The sequence below is a fragment of the Anabrus simplex genome, chromosome X (assembly GCF_040414725.1).
Source record: "Anabrus simplex isolate iqAnaSimp1 chromosome X, ASM4041472v1, whole genome shotgun sequence".
NCBI classification, from domain to species: Eukaryota; Metazoa; Arthropoda; class Insecta; order Orthoptera; family Tettigoniidae; genus Anabrus; species Anabrus simplex.
In genome coordinates this window covers 107,617,789-107,637,945 of record NC_090279.1, presented here as the reverse complement: position 1 = coordinate 107,637,945, position 20,157 = coordinate 107,617,789, and the positions used below count along the sequence as shown (strand labels likewise).

At 36.9% G+C, this 20,157-nt stretch overlaps 1 protein-coding gene across 1 annotated transcript in view; it reads left to right on the top strand.

The window, feature by feature from the left end:
• beg (malonyl-CoA-acyl carrier protein transacylase beg) overlaps positions 1 to 19,915 on the top strand; it is a 107,400-nt gene extending 87,485 nt beyond the window's left edge. The window contains exons 3-4 of the mRNA XM_067158900.2: positions 851 to 1,068; positions 18,842 to 19,915. Coding sequence (XP_067015001.2) covers positions 851 to 1,068; positions 18,842 to 19,237 — 614 coding nt within the window. The 3' untranslated portion in view covers positions 19,238 to 19,915. The remainder of the gene's footprint in view (positions 1 to 850; positions 1,069 to 18,841) is intronic.
• Positions 19,916 to 20,157: the final 242 nt, after the last annotated feature.

The window sequence follows — 20,157 nt, the reverse complement described above, 5'->3', positions numbered from 1 at the left end:
AATTTCGGCTGCATTGCACCCCTGAGCATGAAGAAATCGAATGACAGCACGCACTTCACACTTGGTGGAAGACTATTGTTCTAGGCATGTCTATGTGCTCAGAACTGACAAGTGCGACGTGATGTGGTTGACGGGCATACTAGAGACGCTGCGCAACACTTCATCATTTTAATTTCGAGACCGATCAGACCTTGGAAAAAAAAAAAAAAGCTCTCAGGAGCTCCAGGGTCATGGCTTCAAAGCCCAGGTGGCATTCTCTCAATGGACCCTACAGCATGTGGACACCTTTTTTTGAGCGACCGTCTCATTTAAGGAGTATACTTCCAGGATTACTTCATTTTAAGATCTGGAGAAGATCCAAAGGAAAGTGTCGTGAGTTGTTCTACGTTATTTCTAACAAAAGAGTAAAGTTATGAAAATGTTGCTTTCTTTGGGGTCGGAACACTCGGGAGTAAAGATACGAACAGGTTGACTAAACGGTATGTTCTGAGCTGTCAGCAGAAAGTTGGCATGGGATGACATCAGTAGATGAATAAGTTTCAGTGGAGTTTTAAAGGAAAAGATCATACTAAAAGTTAGAATTTAAGAGGACAAATTGTGGCAAATATTCATTTGTAGTAAGAAATGGGATTGGGTGATGTTCAATGAATTTCCAACTTCTTTGAAATCACTTAGGAGAAGACTTGGTATACAAATGGAAGGGAATCTTGCACCTGGGTAGCAGTGATGATTGGTTCACTTTTGTTTATCGCCATTTTAAAGGTTTTTTTAGTGGCTATTTTAAAAGTTTTCTGGTGCCCTTTTTTGCAATTTTTTAGCATGTAATGTTTTTAGTAATGACTGTTTACAGCTTTGGAGCTTGTCAAGATCCGAGCAGAAGCCATGCAGATCGTAGCTGATGCTGTACCAGGTGGCATGATGACCGTGTTTTGCGCTCCAGACTCGCAGCTGGGCCTTGCATGCTTGCAAGCAAAGGAATGGTGCCTGGAGCGGGGAGTGGAAAACCCGGAATGTTCCGTCGCCAACTACTTGTTTCCTCAATGTAAAGTGGTGGCTGGACATGTCGAGGTAGGTAGAGTACGTGACCTGACCGTGTCCCTGAGAGCTGTTGTCACTAACAGTAATGTTTGTCCACACTGTGGTTCAGCCACAGGGAAGATGGTGTTGTTACAAAGACAGCTTTGCGAGTTGACTGGAGAAAATCGGACCTCATACTACCTTTCTTTCTGCTTGCACATTACGTCTGTGCTATTTCCTGTGAATGAAAGAACAAATCTCCTCATTCATTTATTGCTCCAGACCATACTTACTATTCTCGAGTGTCTCACGACTTGTATCTCTTCAGCAAGACATGCGCTCTCGTCTCCCATCGAAGACACCCTTGAATTCTTGGAAGGCATTAACAAGAAAAGGAGTGTAATGAGCATACTTCAGGTTTTGTATAACCAAGTAAACCCTTCAGTTCAGTAAATTAAGAAAAAAGTTACTTTAATTAAAAGATTAAGGGGTACATGAAATATTTTCATTAATTTTGCTGCTCGTGCTTAGTCTTCCTACAGAATGTCATCCTCACTTTCACTCAGCGCTTCTTAAACCCTTTTACAGTAGTTTCACACTTGATTTTCCCCCAGGCTGTAGCCAATAACTGGATGCTTGGTTTCTTCAGCTTGTCGGTTGGAGTCAATGCATGATCACCCTTTCACAATCAGACATTGGACTCTTTCTGAATGTGGAACTCGTAGTCATTCCCCGGAAGTTCTATCATCTGTTTCCTTATCTTCTTGTGCTCACTAAATGGATCAAGAATTAGCATGGCACCTGGTTGACAACCCCAAACAACTTTAAAGCCCAGTTTCTTCAACTCTGTGTTAAATTTTACATATTAAATGTTAACTAACAATTGTTATTAATTTAACACTTCAGTTAACCTGTTGATCAGTGAGTTTTGGTGACACTTCCAGGTCACCAGGAATGAATTTTTTCTTGAAAATGTTTAATTCTTAATTTTACGTTTTTCGATTTTAACTTTTCTCTACTAATAAATTTACATAATTTACACTTACGTACACAACTGGCATAGAAAATATTTTTCTCAAAATAATGAAAGGAATAGTAAAATTGGCACAAATGTAATTAGGCCTACTGTCTATTTATGATCAAGTTTGTAACCTGTACAACACACTGACTTGATTTTACAACAGGTAACCTACCAAAATATCTTTAGGGTATGGTACTGACGCAGACACTCGAGTTTTTCATCATGTACAATGCCCATATCTTTTCCAGTATAAACAATAAAATCAAGGATAAACCCAGTTTCCCAGTCACAAAGTATAAACATCTTTATATCAAACCTGTGTCTCTTTGATGGAATGTACTGTTTCTATTTTAGGTGACCTTTCCAAGCAACTAGGCTCTCATCAATACAGATATTTTAGAAGGGATAAATACAGATCAGAATTTCTCTCAGAATAGTTTATTATAGGCCTAATTTTGTGAAGTCTGTCATCTGCGTTTTGTAGATTGTTGTTAGAAAAGTGAAACAGCCTTAGAAGGAGGGAGAAATTGTCAAGAGAGGTCACTTTACCGAACATCGGAGTTTTGAACAATTTATTTGTTGCCCAATAGTTTTTCATTTTTTTCTTCACATGACCCATCAACAAAACAATTGCTAGGAAAAGATAGAGAATATCTACGGTTATGCCTTGCCACTTATGTAACTTTCAATTTTTACTTTACGTCTGTATTTTCCATAAAAAATAAGTAGTACTTGCTCATTTCTGACACTATCAAGTTCATAATATTACGATCAACGACTTCTTTGAAAATCGATACTTCAAGTCTTGAATTGTTGTCATTATCGTTCAAATGAAGATTCTCACTAACCCTTGAATTTGATGGATCAAAATGAACAGAAAGCGTAGGAAGAAACCTGCCTACCGAGCTTGACAGCTGCAGTCACTTAAGTGCGGCCAGTATCCAGTATTCGGGAGATAGTGGGTTTGAACCCTACTGTCGGCGGCCCTGAAGATGGTTTTCCGTGGTTTCCCATTTTCACACCATGCAAATGCTGGGGCTGTGCCTTAATTAAGGCCATGGACGCTTCCTTCCCACTCCTAGCCCTTTCCTATCCCACCGTCGCCTTAAGACCTATCTGTGTTGGTGCGATGTAAAGCAGCTTGCAAAAAAAAAAGAAAAAAAAAAGAAACCTGCCTACAGAACTCAACTTTTTTCCTTCGGTTTGAACAGCTGACACCTTAGCTTAGCGGAGCTCTGCACTTCGTCCTCAATTTCCACCAATTTCACTCTCATCGGACACAATACAATTACTGTCACTATCATAAATGTCAATTTCGTCGTGAGACTCCCCGTTAGTCAAAATATTACTTATATCTTCTCGAGCAAGCCCGCATCCTCGATTCAATCCCGCCATTACCACGTATCAAGAAGTAAGTATAAATAACCACCTAATCGATACTTTATTAATGCCTCAGGCAAAATTGAATAAAATTAAAACTTACAGGACATGTTTCGACCACTTAGTGGTCCTCTTCAGCTGTATAAATAAAGAACTGAAAAGAAAAACATTGACAATAAGCACAAATAAAAGTTCTTTGGAGACTCCTTTGATAAAAATGGAGGTCGTCAGAATAGGTCATCTTGCCTTTCGTTCTTGTTTGGAAAAGATGTTTATTCTGCGCTGTCTAGAGGGTCTGTCTTTGAGCGCGACCTGGTGAAGTAACGATGTGATACAGTTTGACAGTTCATGGAAAGCTCTGGAGAGAAGGGAAGTAGAGTTTCATCGTCATCTAAAATAACATGTGAGGGAGGAGGGAGATTGGGCTGTGCTTCTGCGATGTCGTGTTTGATTATATCTCTTGTTCGTCTAGTCTGTTTCATGTCTACCCATTCTAAGTATTTGCTAATATTCTCATATAAGATGTTTTTATGCTCGTTGTTTTCGTTGAGATTCTCTTCACCGTTTTCCAATTTATCAAGAACGATGTGGATGTTTTCCAGGTTGTTCATAAGATTACCTTTATTAATCATACAGATAATTTGAAGGTCCTGTTTTATATTGGTGAATTTGTGGTTGGACTCTTTCATATGGGATCCCATGGCAGAGAATCTTTTGTATCTTTCAGCATTGACGTGTTCTTGATATCTAATTGAGAAGTTCCTTCCAGATTGTCCCACGTAAGTTTCTTTACATTGAGCACAAGTCAGCTTATAAATACCCGATTCCTGGAATTCGTCATCTTTAAGTTTATTAGCTTTATTATGACTAAAGAACCTATGTTTCGTGTTGTTGTTTGTAGAGAAGGCTACCTTGGTATTGTGTTTCTTGAATAAGTTGGTGATTTCGTAAATCTTCGGGTTATTAAAGGTGAATTTTACATATCCTTTTTCTTTTTCTGAATGCTGTTTAAGTTTAATTTGTTGTTGGTATTTGCATTTAGTGATGATTTTATTGATGAATTTCAAACTGAAACCATTATGTAGAGCCTGTTGACGAATGAAAGAAAGTTCCTTTTTTCTGTCTGTTTCTGTTAGCGGAATTTCAAAGGCTCTGTTGACGAAACTATAATAAGCTGATTTCTTTTGCGAGATGGGATGTAAAGAATCACTTTTGATTGTAGTTGGGGTAAAAGTGGGTTTCCTGTATATTTTAAATTGGAAATGGTTGTCTTTACGAATTGTTTGGATATCCAGAAAATTGAGTATGCCTTTCTCTTCTTCTTCTTCAGCTGTAAATTTTATGTTTGGGTCTAAATTATTCAAAGTATTAAGGATATTGTGACTATCATTTATTTCCTTGTTAATTATGGCATAGGTATCATCAACATATCGAAGCCAGAGATCGAGTTCTTTAATGTGACCTACTATCTGAGTGTGTTCCAAAAAGTCGAGGTAAATGTTAGCTAAAATTCCAGAAGCCGGCGCTCCCATTGGAAGTCCATCTTGCTGATATATTTTATTATTAAAAGAGAAGAAATTGTGGTTCAAAACGAATTCCAAGATAGTAATGAAGTTTTCTATTTCAGGTATACTGATACGTTTGTGAAATAATAAATTCGTCTTTATAATCTCAATGGTGTTCTTAATAGGAATGTTCGTGTACATGTCCTTGATGTCGAAGGAACTTGTTACATGAGATGAAGTTAACTTGAAACCTTTAATAGCAATGCAGAACTCTTTGGAGTTTTTTATCGAAGATTTGGTATAAAATACGTAGTTATGAGTTAAGAACCTATGAATAAATTGGGATATTTTGTATGTGGGGCTTCTCCGAAAATTAATTATAGGTCTCATAGGTGCATCCTTTTTATGTAATTTAGGCATAGCTCTTGCTTTAGGAAGTCCTGGATTCATATTAATGAGTTTTTGAATATCTTGGTCGTTAAAAAGGAAGGAGCTTTGCTTCAGTATCCCTTTCAAATTCTTTTGAATTTTTAGGGTGGGGTCTTTCTCAATTACCTTAAATTTGTTGTTAGTGAAAAAAGTTTCTGTTTTATTGATGTATTCGGTTTCATTTAATATTACTACTGTTCCACCTTTATCAGCTTTCGTTATCACTACATCACTTTGTCTAATTTTACGCTGAAGATCCTTCTCGATTTTAGTGTTTGTGGAATTGGTTAGTAACCCTCTAATTAAGGAGGGAATTTTTTTCTTTGCTTCGTACCGTACGTCATTCTGAATGTCGACTGGAAGGGTTTGTATGGCTGTCTCTGTTTCTGCTAAAGTTTGTATTAATACTTGTCTGTTATTGAAACTATGCCAATTGTGATTAGGCCCTTTGCTTAATAATTGTAATTCTTGTTCTGTAAACTTCGTGTTCGACAAGTTCATGACGGGGGGTGGGAATTCTTCACAATTAAAAGAAGATTTAGGTTGATGCTTATTTAGATTTGTTGGGGGATTGTTTTTTAGGTTTTCTAACTTCTTATTCAAAGTTGTACGTTTCTTGTTTATTAGAATTTCAACTTTATCTCTGTCGTATTTTTGTACAGAATCCCATTCTAGCGGAACTAAGTTACTAGAAGCAGATGAGGGAAATGAAAAATAATGTGTGTTGTCAAGGAATAGTCATGCAATGCACTCATAGGCAACAGTTCTTATTTGTAGCACAATCGTGTAAGAAGTTGGGTTATGTAACTACGGATGCTGGGACAGAACTTCATCACAGAACATACGAGATGTGATAAAACATGGAATAAAGTTCGCTGAATATGTTCCAAAAACCTGCCAGTACAATGCCAGGAAACAATTTCAAACATTCAACATAAAATGTACTGCTCATCGGGCTAAAAGTATTCTGTTTCACGAACACATTTCCAACATTTGTTACAAAACAGTTGTTAAAGACAATTTAAGACATTTCCGTGAGATTTCTGAACGCGTTTGGGAGTGAGCGTATTTTGTTTCTTTACATAAAGAGCTCCTAGTGGTGTGTTGAAATAGTATTTTGTCACACATGGTTGACATTATTTTAGGTTATGGTTAGCGGAGACCGCTAAGATGCAAACATGTCATGTAAGAGGCAACAAAAGTGTTATTATGATGAATGCATGAAAAATGTTGTTATAAATTGTAATTTGAAAGTGTGTGAGTGTGCTTGAAAAATGAAAGAATGGACTATTATATCACAATATTCAGTATATTCGTATATGAGTGCTCCTACATCACCGGGAAAATGTGATAATTGATATGTCTTGAATGATTTTTACTACAGGGAAAATAATGTAATGCCTTGTTCATGCTGCAATGGCAGCAGGAATTCTTTGCAGAATTCTACACACTCTTGTCTTGCACTCATGAAGATAGTCGCCTACAATTACATAAAAATTGTCTCAACCATAATAACGAGGAGAGGCCGGTCCCTGCGGTCAGCCTATTTCAACGAGTTTCAATTTACCTGTGGGGGGACTTACAGTAACTTATGTATAAGGGTTTAGGTCAATGCGTTTTCGTTTTCGGAAAAAAATGAGGTTAAATGTCATGACACAGGATCCGCTTCGGACAAAGTGGAGGCGGTAGAGAACTAATAAAAGGCGAACAAATTTCACTCAAGCATGTCAGGTCCGCAACCTAATAATTTCTCAAAAATTGATGAATCCCCAATTCTAATGCAGCGCATATATACTTGAAGTTGCAATCGCAGTCAAACAGAGTGGTCACCGTACTTGTCTGCGAACATTGTAGATGTGAGCTCGAGTCTCGTCGCAGCTATAATTCTTGTACAAAATAAATTAATATTTGAGGGAATGTGAAGATAAAAATGGGAATGAAAATATTACACATTTGCAGTACACCTTATTTTCTGCCTGAAATTAATATAGGCCTGAACATTCTCACAGTTACTGCTGGATTTCTCTCTGTGTATACATATACAGGGTTATTCACCTAAGATGTTACACGGAAATAACGTCTAAACCATTAAAGATATCGGCATTCTGTTCTCATATTCATAAATTGTATCCAGGGTCTTGTAAAACAGCGTGCTACTTATTCTCATGGGGTGATTAATAACTGCGAATGCATACAACTGGCCTAAAAGTTCAGCTGCGTACAAGTTCAAATAGCTAAGTATTTTGAAAATCGGACAGTTACTTTTTGAGATATCAATAAGAATGCATTTGGGCTTTTGCGTGCCGCATCAGACAGCGTACGATCGGCCAAGGACGTATTGGCACGCAAGCTGTTTCCTGGCATGGATTCCAGCCACAGAACGGATACCAGGCACCGTACACATAGTGTGATGTACCGTAACATACCCTGCGTGTGTAACGTTATTGTATGACTGTCGAACGTACAACGAGGAAGGGAGATTATTCAGACATTATTCATTTTCTTTTCTAGAAGGAGCTCTTCCGGTGTCTGTATTATGTTTATTTCTCAATTCGTACTGTAGTATGTACTGTACACTCAAACCACTGACAATTATAGCTTTCGTTATGTTACTTTGAAGTCAAAGTAATTATTTTATTCCTTTTAATTCTTTCCGGTATAACTGCGACCATAGCTTGCAACTGCCGAAATTATGTTCAGGCCGCGCTGCGGGCATACCCGTAGTAAGGTTTGACAATTCACTAAAAATCGAGAACGAGCTATGCATGCATTCTGGTGGTTACAGCGTGTTTCTTCATGTATTAGTTACAAGAGTATTTAAGCAGATGGCAGTATTATAAGTCTAAGTCAGAGAATTTACGATATTTTCGATCAGCATGCATCAGTAGATGTTGTCACTCAGTGAGCTCTAAGACATGGCTTCTAGCGGCAAACATGTGCTTGACGAATGTGATATTACAACTTTTATTATAATTTGGATCCACCTTATTCAATACATAAAATCTGTTGCATAGATGAAATTACAACATATATTTCAATCAGAACTAGTTTCGACGCCCTTCTGTGTCATCAGCTGATATAGGTTCTCAGTCACATAAGTTTATCTACGTCAAATTGAACACAATTTAAAACCATGTTAACAACTTAAAACTGTGTTACGATTATACTGTCTAAGTCCATATTTTCTACAAGTCCGAGGCTTGCGAGTCTTAAACCATAAATTGATGAAAACATATGCAAACCGGTTTGCTCAATTATAAAATAACATGGATTTAAAAGAACAACAACTTAAAAATAAAATAATCTTGAAGAAATATTACCTTAATTTATCACACTTCTTAAAACGTGACGTAGAATCGTATTAAAATACTTCAATGAAATTCTCAGAGTCGCTTAATGGAGCAATCCTAGTGAGGTGGAAACGAGCAATCAGTCCTAATGCCATAAAATGTAACAGGTTTTCCACGGTAGGCCAGCATGTACATGATCTAAAGCATAAATTCACGTCTATAGAATAGGACAATGAGATCTTGGAGAACTTAGGAAGTTTGCTGGATGTTACGGAGGGTTGCTATATACACCTGGTACAGTATTTTAATCCAAACCTTAATTTAAATGATTACTGAAAAATATTCGATTCGATTTCCTTATTGCGTTTTTTAAAAATGTACATATCTCGGTCAATAGGACGGTGTTTCATATTATGCGTAATAGCTGTACTAGTTGCTTCTTACGACCACACCCTCCGGAGCTCCAACAAGTTGCCGTTCCTCCCACTTTCCCCTATTTCCCCCCTTCGATCCCGACCAACCTTGGACACTTGATTACTATCACAATACTGTTCGCTAGGCTTCATTGCGCTTCGCATGGACAGCGATCTTTGAGGTGAGTCGCGTAAAAAAACGTTTACGTTATAAGACAATTTTATATATTGCCTCTTCAGTTAAGTGATAGTTTATTACATTCCTATTATTACAGGTCCGCACTGAACTGGGAACGTTGTCCTCCTTAACATCTTAAAGGACTGATTGCTCGTTTCCACCTCACTAGGATTGCTCCATTAAGCGACTCTGAAGATTTTATTGAAGTATTTTACTACGATTCTACGTCACATTTTAAGAAGTGTGATAAATTAAGCTATTGTTTCTTTATGACTATGTTATTTTTAAGTTGTTGTTCTTTTAAATCCACGTTATTTTATAAGTGAGCAAACCGGTTTGCATATTATGTTTTCATCAATTTATGGTTTAAGACTTGCAAGTCTCGGACTTGTAGAAAATATGGACTTAGAGACAGTATAATCATAACACAGTTTTAAGTTGTTAATATGGTTTTAAATTGTGTTCATTTTGACGTAGATAAACTTATGTGATTGAGAACCTATATCAGCTGATGATGACGCAGAAGGGCGTCGAAACTAGTTCTGATTGAAATATATGTTGTAATTTCATCTATGTATTGAATAAGGTGGATCCAAATTATAATAAAAGTTGTAATCTTGGTTCAATACAGATAAACAATGAAGTTTATTAATTTAACTGAATGTGATATTTTCGATATTTATTGATGTATTATAAGTTTATGCACAAATGAACATATTATTGACATATGAATTCGAAACAACTTCTTACATTTCGTTATGACTAAAGTTCATTTTACGGCCTAGCACATGTTCCCGCGTGTTTCATATTTGCGTGAATACTTGAGATTGTCTACATATTAGTAAAGTTGTCTGTTTAGAAGACTGTATTTCCTCTTTCTCAGAAGTTTTTTGTGATAAATGGAACAATAATTTTACATTTGAGTAACGTTTGACATAATTTATCAATTAAAATGAAATTTCATAACAGCTCCCATTTTCATTATTGTAATTATTACTAGTATTATTATTGAAAATGTATTATTTTTATACCGTACTCATTATTATTGTTATTTTGTAATTGCAATGCACATTTTTTATTAGCAAAACAGGCTAAATATAACAGCATTTCAAAGAACTGTACTTGCTTTGTTATCCGTCAGACCTTTTTTCCCATTTGCAAAACACGGTGTATTATATAAACAATTTTAAAATCTCAAGTGATAATTTACATGATACAAACAGCGTTTTTCATAAATAGATGCCCGAACAAGCATAAAGACAAAAGAATCATGCAAATATCTCCTACAGGTCCAGTGATATAATGTTTTAAAAATGCCCAGTCCAGAAAGTTTGTTAGGGATATTAAGGCTGAGACTGGAATGGGTTAAAAACATCACACCTCCCTGTCCAGTCATGAGTTTGCCTGTCATAATTAAGTTGAAATGATACATAAGGTAGTTCAACCTATTCAATACAAATAAATACGAAATGTAGTGTTACATTCCTATTTAATTATAAGTGGAATCGGTACCGGTTTCGACCCCAATCCGGGTCATCATCAGCTGAATAAAACGCAAAAAACAATACATAGGTAAGAAGAAAGAAATTAAAAGATCAAGTCTCCACAAAAAACAGTTGAAAAGGCAATGTAAAACAACGGGGATAGGCACTGTAAAATTCAGAAGAAGTAGAAGGTAAGTCACTTAAAAGAAGCAAGCGCAATCTTCTGAGCAGCAGCATAGCACACGTAAAGTTCAACATCGTCTCATAATAGAAACAGACTTTCAACGTATTAGGTCGTGTTACGTACATACAGTACGTGTTGAAGAGATGTTAAGTACAGAAGGGAGGTTGTGGGTTCGGATCCCACTGGTGTCCGGTTGGCCATTTTTGTTCTGTACTTAACATCTCCTCAACACGTACTGTATGTACGTAACACGGCCTAATACATTGAAAGTCTGTTTCTATTACAATGCGGTCGTGAAAATTCAATATTCATTGACATGCCCCACAACGGGCGACTTTAACGCACTCTACAGTGTGCTAGCCGCAGTGCCAGACCTGTAGCTCAGATCCTTTCCAACAGAACAAGAATGGCCGAGGCCACCATAGCTCAATTGGTAGAGCAACCGACGCGAAATCGGGAGGTTGTGGGTTCGGATCCCACTGGTGTCTGGTTGGCCATTTTTGTTCTGTACTTAACATCTCTTCAACACGTACTGTATGTACGTAACACGACCTAATACGTTGAAAGTCTGTTTCTATTACAATATTCATTGACATGCCCCACAACGGGCGACTTTAACGCACTCTACAGTGTGCTAGCCGCAGTGCCAGACCTGTAGCTCAGATCCTTTCCAACAGAACAAGAATGGCCGACGCCACCATAGCTCAATTGGTAGAGCAACCGACGCGAAATCGGGAGGTTGTGGGTTCGGATCCCACTGGTGTCCGGTTGGCCATTTTTGTTCTGTACTTAACATCTCTTCAACATCTCTTCAACATGTACTGTATGTACGTAACACGACCTAATACGTTGAAAGTCTGTTTCTATTACAATGCGGTCGTGAAAATTCAATATTCATCGTCTCATAATGTTTACGAGAAGCGGAGAACAGACGAGTCAGCTTGCATACGAAGTCATAACACAATCCAACAAATAAGAAGATCCAAAATCGTGCAGAAACCGAAGACGAGTAGCTCCATTGAAGTAAATTGGCAGCTCCCGAAGATCAGCGCGACGTATTCAACGTCAAGCACTGTGCTCTCAAACGCCGACGGAACTTGATGATCCAGTACTTGCTTCGGTCGTGGAAATGTACATATACATGTAATACAATTCAATATAATTGAAATATGTAACTAGATCTTGTAGATTTTTTAGAACAGTTGACACAAAAAACAATTGTGAAGTGAAAGAAAAATATGCACAGTGCGCTATTTCTTGAAGGTAAAAATTCAGGTCATAATTGAAGTAGTCAAAATCAGCGCAAGGCATGAGTTTAAATTTGAATATGAAGACCCAATATGCAGGTGGCACTATAGTATATTAGTATACAGTTCAATTCGGAAAGTAGTTTTTTTTGTTTGTTTTTTGTTTTATTAAGGAGAGGTGGAAAGAAAAGATAGAATAAGTTAATAAAGGAAGAGGATTAGTAGATAAGAGAAGATTAAAAGGATTTGAAGCTAAAAGATGATGGGAAAGGATAATATAGGGAACTAAAGGATGGGTAGTTAAGGTTGGGTTAGGAGTGTGGGCGTTATTGGAGGTAGAAAATGTGGATATGAACTTTGTAAGGCATGCAAAATTGAATTCGGGTTTAGAATTTTTGAGAAGAGGAATTAGGAAGTCAAATAGGATGTTGGTTTTTCAGAAATGTCGTTTAAATTGAAATTAGGGTTGAAGTATTGGTCAAGGTGAATGAGACAATTTTCAGTAGTGTTTAGGAGGGGACCTTGGTTAATGATTTTAAGTATTTTTATGTCTTTTTCAATATTGGTGAAATTATGCTTGGAGTCTTGTATGTGTTGTCCTATAGCGGAGAATCTGTTGTATTTAATGGCGTTGATATGTTCGGAGTATCTGATGTTGAAGTTGCGGCCAGTTTGTCCGATGTACGAGGAGCTGCAGTTGTTACATTTGAATCTGTATACTCCAGATTTAGAAAAAGCATTAGATTTATTTAGTGATTTAGAGTTGTGTAATATATCAAGATTTCTGTTATTGGTTCTAAAAGAAATTTTCATGTTGTGTTTTTTAAGAAAGTAAAAGTGGAAAATGCAGTGGGTTTGGTTTTGTCTTTTGATAACGTAGTTTTAGGACGGCGTTTGAATTTGTTGATGATACGGTTTATGAAAGAGTTGTTAAAGCAATTAAATTTAGCGATATTACAGATGGTGTTCAATTCATTATTTAAATCTTTTTTAGACATAGGGGTGTTGAAGGCACGAAAAATAAGGCTGTTATAAGTAGCACGTTTATGTGCTTGAGGGTGGGAAGAATCTTGCAGTATTGTGGTTGCTGTTTGGGTTGGTTTTCTGAAAATTTTGTAAGTTAAAGAAGAACATATCTGGCCCAAAAGAGGATGTTAGAGAAATTATTATTATTATTATTATTTATTTTTTTGTTTTCTAAGAAATTGAGGTATATTTCAGCTCGAATGCCTGAAGCTGGTGAGCCCATAGCTAAACCATCTTGTTGGTAAATGATGTTGTCAAAGGTGAAATAATTATTGTTGAGAATCAATTTTAAGATTGACATGAAGTCTTGAATTTCTAGTTTACTCAGATTGCTGAATTTGTTTAATTTGTTGTTTATTATGGGGAATAATTTGGAAATTGGAATACTAGGGTACATGTTTACGATGTCAAAAGAATGGAGAGAAAAATTTGGTTGGATGTCAAAGTTCTTTAATTTGTCGATTAAATCAGAAGTGTTTTTGATAGATTTGTTGGATAAAAATCGATAATTTTTTAGTAAAAATCTTTGGATGAATTTAGAAGTATTATATAAGGGACTGGGTCTGTAATTGATTATTGGACGCATGGGAATTGTTAGTTTTATGAATTTTTGGGAGGGCTTTGACCGTGGGTAGGCCTGGGTTCATGTTAATTAATTTAGTTTTTTCTTGATCAGTGAGGAGAAAGGAAGTGTTTTTTTTTTAAGGTTTGTTTGAGTAGGCGTTGGATTTTATTGGTTGGGTCTTTTTTTACTATAGAAAAAGAAGAGTCATTGAAGAAGTTTTAGCTATGTAGTCAGTTTTTTCCATTATGACGGTGGTGTTGCCTTTATCAGATTTGGTGATAATGAGGTTATTGTCATTGATTTTTTTTAAGATCTAAAATGACTTTATTGTCACTAATTAAATTATTAATATTGTTATGATTTAGGGAAGTGTTTTTGTTATCATTAATGAAGATTTTTTCAAGTTTTCTTTTTACTTCATATCTGATTTCATCTTGTTCTTCTGTTGGCATTTTGTTAATGGCTATTTCAGATTCAATTATTAAATTGGTGGCTATATTGAAAGTGTTGAGGTTGGGCCAATTGTGTTTGAGGCCCTTAGAAAGAATTAAGTTTTCATCATCACTCAGAATTGTTTTAGATAAATTGACAATGGGCAGATGGAATTGTTCAATGGTTTTGGATGGTGTGTTAATGTTCCTAATATGATATTTATGTGAAGAAGAGTTTTCTTTAGAATGTTGAGTTTTTCCTCAAGGGTTTGTTGCTTAATTGACAATTCATGAAATAGTTTATTATCAACTTGAGTTAGGAAGAGGTTCCATTGTGCACTTGGGAGAAGATTAATCTAATGCTTTTTCTAAATCTGGAGTATACAGATTCAAATGTAACAACTGCAGCTCCTCGTACATCGGACAAACTGGCCGCAACTTCAACATCAGATACTTCGAACATATCAACGCCATTAAATACAACAGATTCTCCGCTATAGGACAACACATACAAGACTCCAAGCATAATTTCACCAATATTGAAAAAGACATAAAAATACTTAAAATCATTAACCAAGGTCCCCTCCTAAACACTACTGAAAATTGTCTCATTCACCTTGACCAATACTTCAACCCTAATTTCAATTTAAACGACATTTCTGAAAAACCAACATCGTATTTGACTTCCTAATTCCTCTTCTCAAAAATTCTAAACCCGAATTCAATTTTGCATGCCTTACAAAGTTCATATCCACATTTTCTACCTCCAATAACGCCCACACTCCTAACCCAACCTTAACTACCCATCCTTTAGTTCCCTATATTATCCTTTCCCATCATCTTTTAACTTCAAATCCTTTTAATCTTCTCTTATCTACTAATCCTCTTCCTTTATTAACTTATTCTATCTTTTCTTTCCACCTCCCCTTAATAAAACAAAAAACAAACAAAAAAAACTACTTTCCGAATTGAACTGTATACTAATATACTATAGTGCCACCTGCATATTGGGTCTTCATATTCAAATTTAAACTCATGCCTTGCGCTGATTTTGACTACTTCAATTATGACCTGAATTTTTACCTTCAAGAAATAGCGCACTGTGCATATTTTTCTTTCACTTCACAATTGTTTTTTGTGTCAACTGTTCTAAAAAATCTACAAGATCTAGTTACATATTTCAATTATATTGAATTGTATTACATGTATATGTACATTTCCACGACCAAAGCAAGTACTGGATCATCAAGTTCCGTCGGCGTTTGAGAGCACAGTGCTTGACGTTGAATACGTCGCGCTGATCTTCGGGAGCTGCCAATTTACTTCAATGGAGCTACTCGTCTTCGGTTTCTGCACGATTTTGGATCTTCTTATTTGTTGGATTGTGTTATGACTTCGTATGCAAGCTGACTCGTCTAACTGTTCTCCGCTTCTCGTAAACATTATGAGACGATGTTGAACTTTACGTGTGCTATGCTGCTGCTCAGAAGATTGCGCTTGCTTCTTTTAAGTGACTTACCTTCTACTTCTTCTGAATTTTACAGTGCCTATCCCCGTTGTTTTACATTGCCTTTTCAACTGTTTTTTGTGGAGACTTGATCTTTTAATTTCTTTCTTCTTACCTATGTATTGTTTTTTGCGTTTTATTCAGCTGATGATGACCCGGATTGGGGTCGAAACCGGTACCGATTCCACTTATAATTAAATAGGAATGTAACACTACATCTCGTATTTATTTGTATTGAATAGTTTGAACTACCTTATTTATTATTTCAATTTAATTGTGATACATTTCAATACGGAACATTATGAAAGTTTTATCTTCGCCTGTCATACATACTTTGCAATCACATGTGTACAGTATGCTTACATTCCTGGTATCCATTCTGTGGCTGGAATCACACCCAAGAACCTGCTTGCGGATCAATATGTCCTTGCCCGACTTCACACTGTCTGATGCGGCATGCAAAACAGCGCATTCTGTTCTTATTAATATCTCAAAAACTAACTGTCCGATTTTGAAAATACATATTTGAACTTGCATGTAGTTGAACTTTTAGACCAGCTGTATGAATTTGTGCCGTTCTATTTAAAAATATGGAGTTAGTATCAATATCTCTGTTATTAATTACCCCATGAATATACGTAGCACATTATTTTACAAGCTCCTGGGTACCATTTGCGAATATGAAAACAGAATGCTGATATCTTTAATGGTTTAGGAGTCATTTCCCTGTAACATCTTAGGTGAATAACCCTGTATATTAATTTGATGTAGAAAATAAAGCTCGACGTCGTCACGGTTCGTACACAAGTACGGTGACCACTCAGCCAGCGCTCCGCTTGACTGTGATGTAACTCCAAGTGTATATACCTTGCATTGGATTCGGGAGACACATCAATTTTTTGGAAGTTATTAGGTTGCGGATCTGACATGTTTTAGTAGAATATGTTCGCCTTTTAGTGTTATATCACCTCCACTTTGTCCGAAGTGGATCCTGCCTCATGACATTTGTCCTCATTTTTTCGAAAACGAAAGAGTATTGACCTAAACCCTTCTACACGAGTTACTGTTGAGTGTTCCCCAACTGGTACATTAAGCTCGTTGAAATCGATTGGACGCAGAGTCTGACCCCTTCTTGTAAAAACTATCAGCAACTGCTGCACTGGAGACACAGATAAGTTTCAATCTGTTGGAATCTGTAACCTATTTTCAATTTCTTCTAGTACCTTGTTCATTATGGCTTTCGTAATTAGACATCATTCTTCTGACAACTCTAAAAAGTCGTTTTTTTCTTAGTATAGGTCGTCCTTTGCCTTCTTCAGTTTATAGTCTTTATACAGCAGTAAACCTTCAAACTTACGTCTTCTACAGGCCTCCATTTTGAAATTTTAGCATCTGTTAACAGGTTTAACACGGGGTTGCTGCCATGTTAATTTTAACACAAATATTAACAATTTGTTAGAGTTAACAGTTCTTGATGAGATGGCCATTTTATTCAATTATGTGTTAAGTCTCCTTAACAGCAGTGTTAACACTTAACATTCGTTGAAGAAACTGGGCCTAAGCCAGCCGTTTCCTTGTGCCCTAAAAATAACTCCTTGTTGCAACTGTTCCTATAGTAGCTTCTTCCTTTTCATACAACGCACGGCGGAAGTTCCCAACCACCGGCGGGGACCAATATAAACTTTTTAAATGTTAGGCTGCACATATAAGACAACTAGTTTTCATAAAGACATTTTAACTTAGAAAGCGAGGTTTTTATTCGGGCCAATACAGAAGGGTCCTGTTGTTCTTGCTCACCAAAAGAGTTTTCCTATCTTTTATTTTCAATTTTGATTTGTTGAAGGCTGTTGCGATATCTATTGATATCCTTGTCTGACTTGAAAAGAGGTGCAGAAAGTACACTATATCCAAGATTGCAGTAGGGATGAAATATGAGAGAACTGAATATCAGGTGGGGAACACTAAACTTGAAGCGAGTATTTAGGAAGCTATACAAATTACCATGTGAGGTGAATGGAGGAGTATAGGTGAGAGAAGTAGAGGGAGAGCATGGCGACAACGGTTGGCATTCAGAACAATGAATGGCATAACAATCTCTAGTGGTGATATATCTAATATTTTTGTTCCATGATAATATTCTTTCTCCATAATAGTTTTTCCCTCTGGATGTACTTCCAAAATAATGAGGTGTAATCAGCAATAGTTGGCACCTGAAAGATCTGTGGGATTCCATAAGTGCAAAAGATTTAGCAAGCATTCATCACTGAAAACAACACGATTCATAAACTCATAATCATGTAACAACATGTCGTTTGCGAAGTTGGCACGTAATCTGTGGTCTGCCGGCTTTAGAGCCTGTAATAACTGTAAACGGTAAGGACGTAGCTGTAAGCGTTTTCTTACAACTTTCCAAATGGTCGACGCAGGAAGTTGTAATTCACGACTAGCCTTCCGGACTGATTTCTTTGGGCTACGAGTGAATGACTCTCTCACTCGCTCAACAGTCTCGTCACTTAATCTTGGTCGTCCCTTGCCCTTCCCTTTACAAAGGCAACCGGTGTCTTCAAACGTATGATACCATCTGCGAATGTTATTATCACTTGGAGGATCACAACCGAACTTAATGTGGAACGCACATTGCACAGTAACTACAGATTCTGTCTTTGCAAACTGCAAAACACAAAATGCTTTCTGTTTACTAGTTGCCATCTTTGCTACTACCGCTGTCTAGCGGATTGCGGTGAAACCATTGCACGTACATGCGCACTGGTGCCAACAAACAAAACTGTTTGAGTTGCTCTTTCATTTGACATATAATGTATAACTGTAAGTTTAACGTATTCAATATTATAAGGCGTTAAAACTCCGATATTCATTTGTAAACACCCTGTATAATCCAAGGATGTATGCATCATGAATTTTATTGTCTGGCTGATTGAAACTTTATTTAAGAGAAATTAGTATGGGTTGTGACATTCTTTTTTCTAATTTCTCTGGCATACTCCATTCTGTGTTTTACCAATGCAGAGTTTTAGTTAGTGTTTATTTTTTGTTGATCTCTGTGAACAGGATCTTGATAGGCTGATACTGCTGACTTCTTGTCAGTCACAGCAGTGTGTAGGTAGAGTATATTTCACTGATGTTTTGCTGTGCTTTGTTGACAGGCCCTCAAGTTCCTAGAAAGCAACGCAGCACATTTCAAGTTGAAACGACTGAAACGTCTCCCAGTGGCAGGAGCCTTTCACTCCAAAATCATGCAGCCAGCTGTGGAACCATTCAAGGAGAGTTTGAAACTGACCAAAATATACGATCCGCTCATCGCCGTCCACTCCAATGTCGACGGCCTGACGTACAGAGATGCCCGTCATGTGCAACGACAGCTGCCCCTGCAGATCTGCAAACCTGTCAAATGGGAACAGACGCTGCACGTCCTGTATGAGAGGCGTGCAGGCGAGCACTTTCCAAGGACGTTTGAGTGTGGACCTGGCACTTCACTGAAATCTGTTCTCAAAATGGTGAATGCTAAAGCGTGGGATAGCTGTCACAGTGTGAATGCGTAGGTCAGTCGAGTGTTGCAATGAAAATGTAATCTGCTGATACATTTGTGTGAACAGTCGTTTGCATAGTCATTCAAAATATGTACTGTAAGTTCCTCACATTTAATATTTTAACTGTCCAACCACCATTTTTCCTCATTAACTGTGTTCTAGTCCAGGCTTATTAAAAAAAACCCACATACATAGGATCTCATGCCGTCCCTTCTCCTATCTGGATCTCCAGTATCCTTTCTTCTTTCATCCTCTTAACTTGCCCAAACCATATAAGTTTATCCCTCTCCGTTTTCTCACTGATTTTTCTTCCAGACTTCGTTTCTTACTCTCTTTTTTTTTCCCCTTGCCTTTCCTATCATACTTCTTAAAAATTCACTAGCCTGGATTTTATTGTTCTGTCTTTTGTCAATATCCAGGTCTCCGATGAATGTCATATTTTACCTCATTGGTACTTCCTTCCTCCACATCAGGTTTCGCACAGTCTGGTGGAATGTATTTCTATATTGAATCCTAATTAATATCAGAATATAATTCACCTTCCAGATAGATATCTATAGGTTCAGTTGTTTCTGAGAAAAACATGCCTGCGAGGAACTTGCACAATACTGTGTGTTCATTCTTCTTCTTTTTGGGTGAATGTACATAATATATTCCTAACTTAAATAAAATTATGATCTCGTCTGTGTACATCTGTTATGTTGTTTTTGTCTCGGATTAGATATAAGGAACTGGAACATTTAGAGTTTTCTATATCACAGTAAAACAGATTAACTCTTCTTTATTTTTTACAATTTGTTTTACATCGTACCAACATAGATCTTATGGTGCCGATGGGATAGGAAAGGGCTAGGAGTGGGAAAGAAGTGACCTTAATTGACGTACAGCCCAGCATTTGCCTGGTTTGAAAACGGGAAATCACGGAAAAGCAG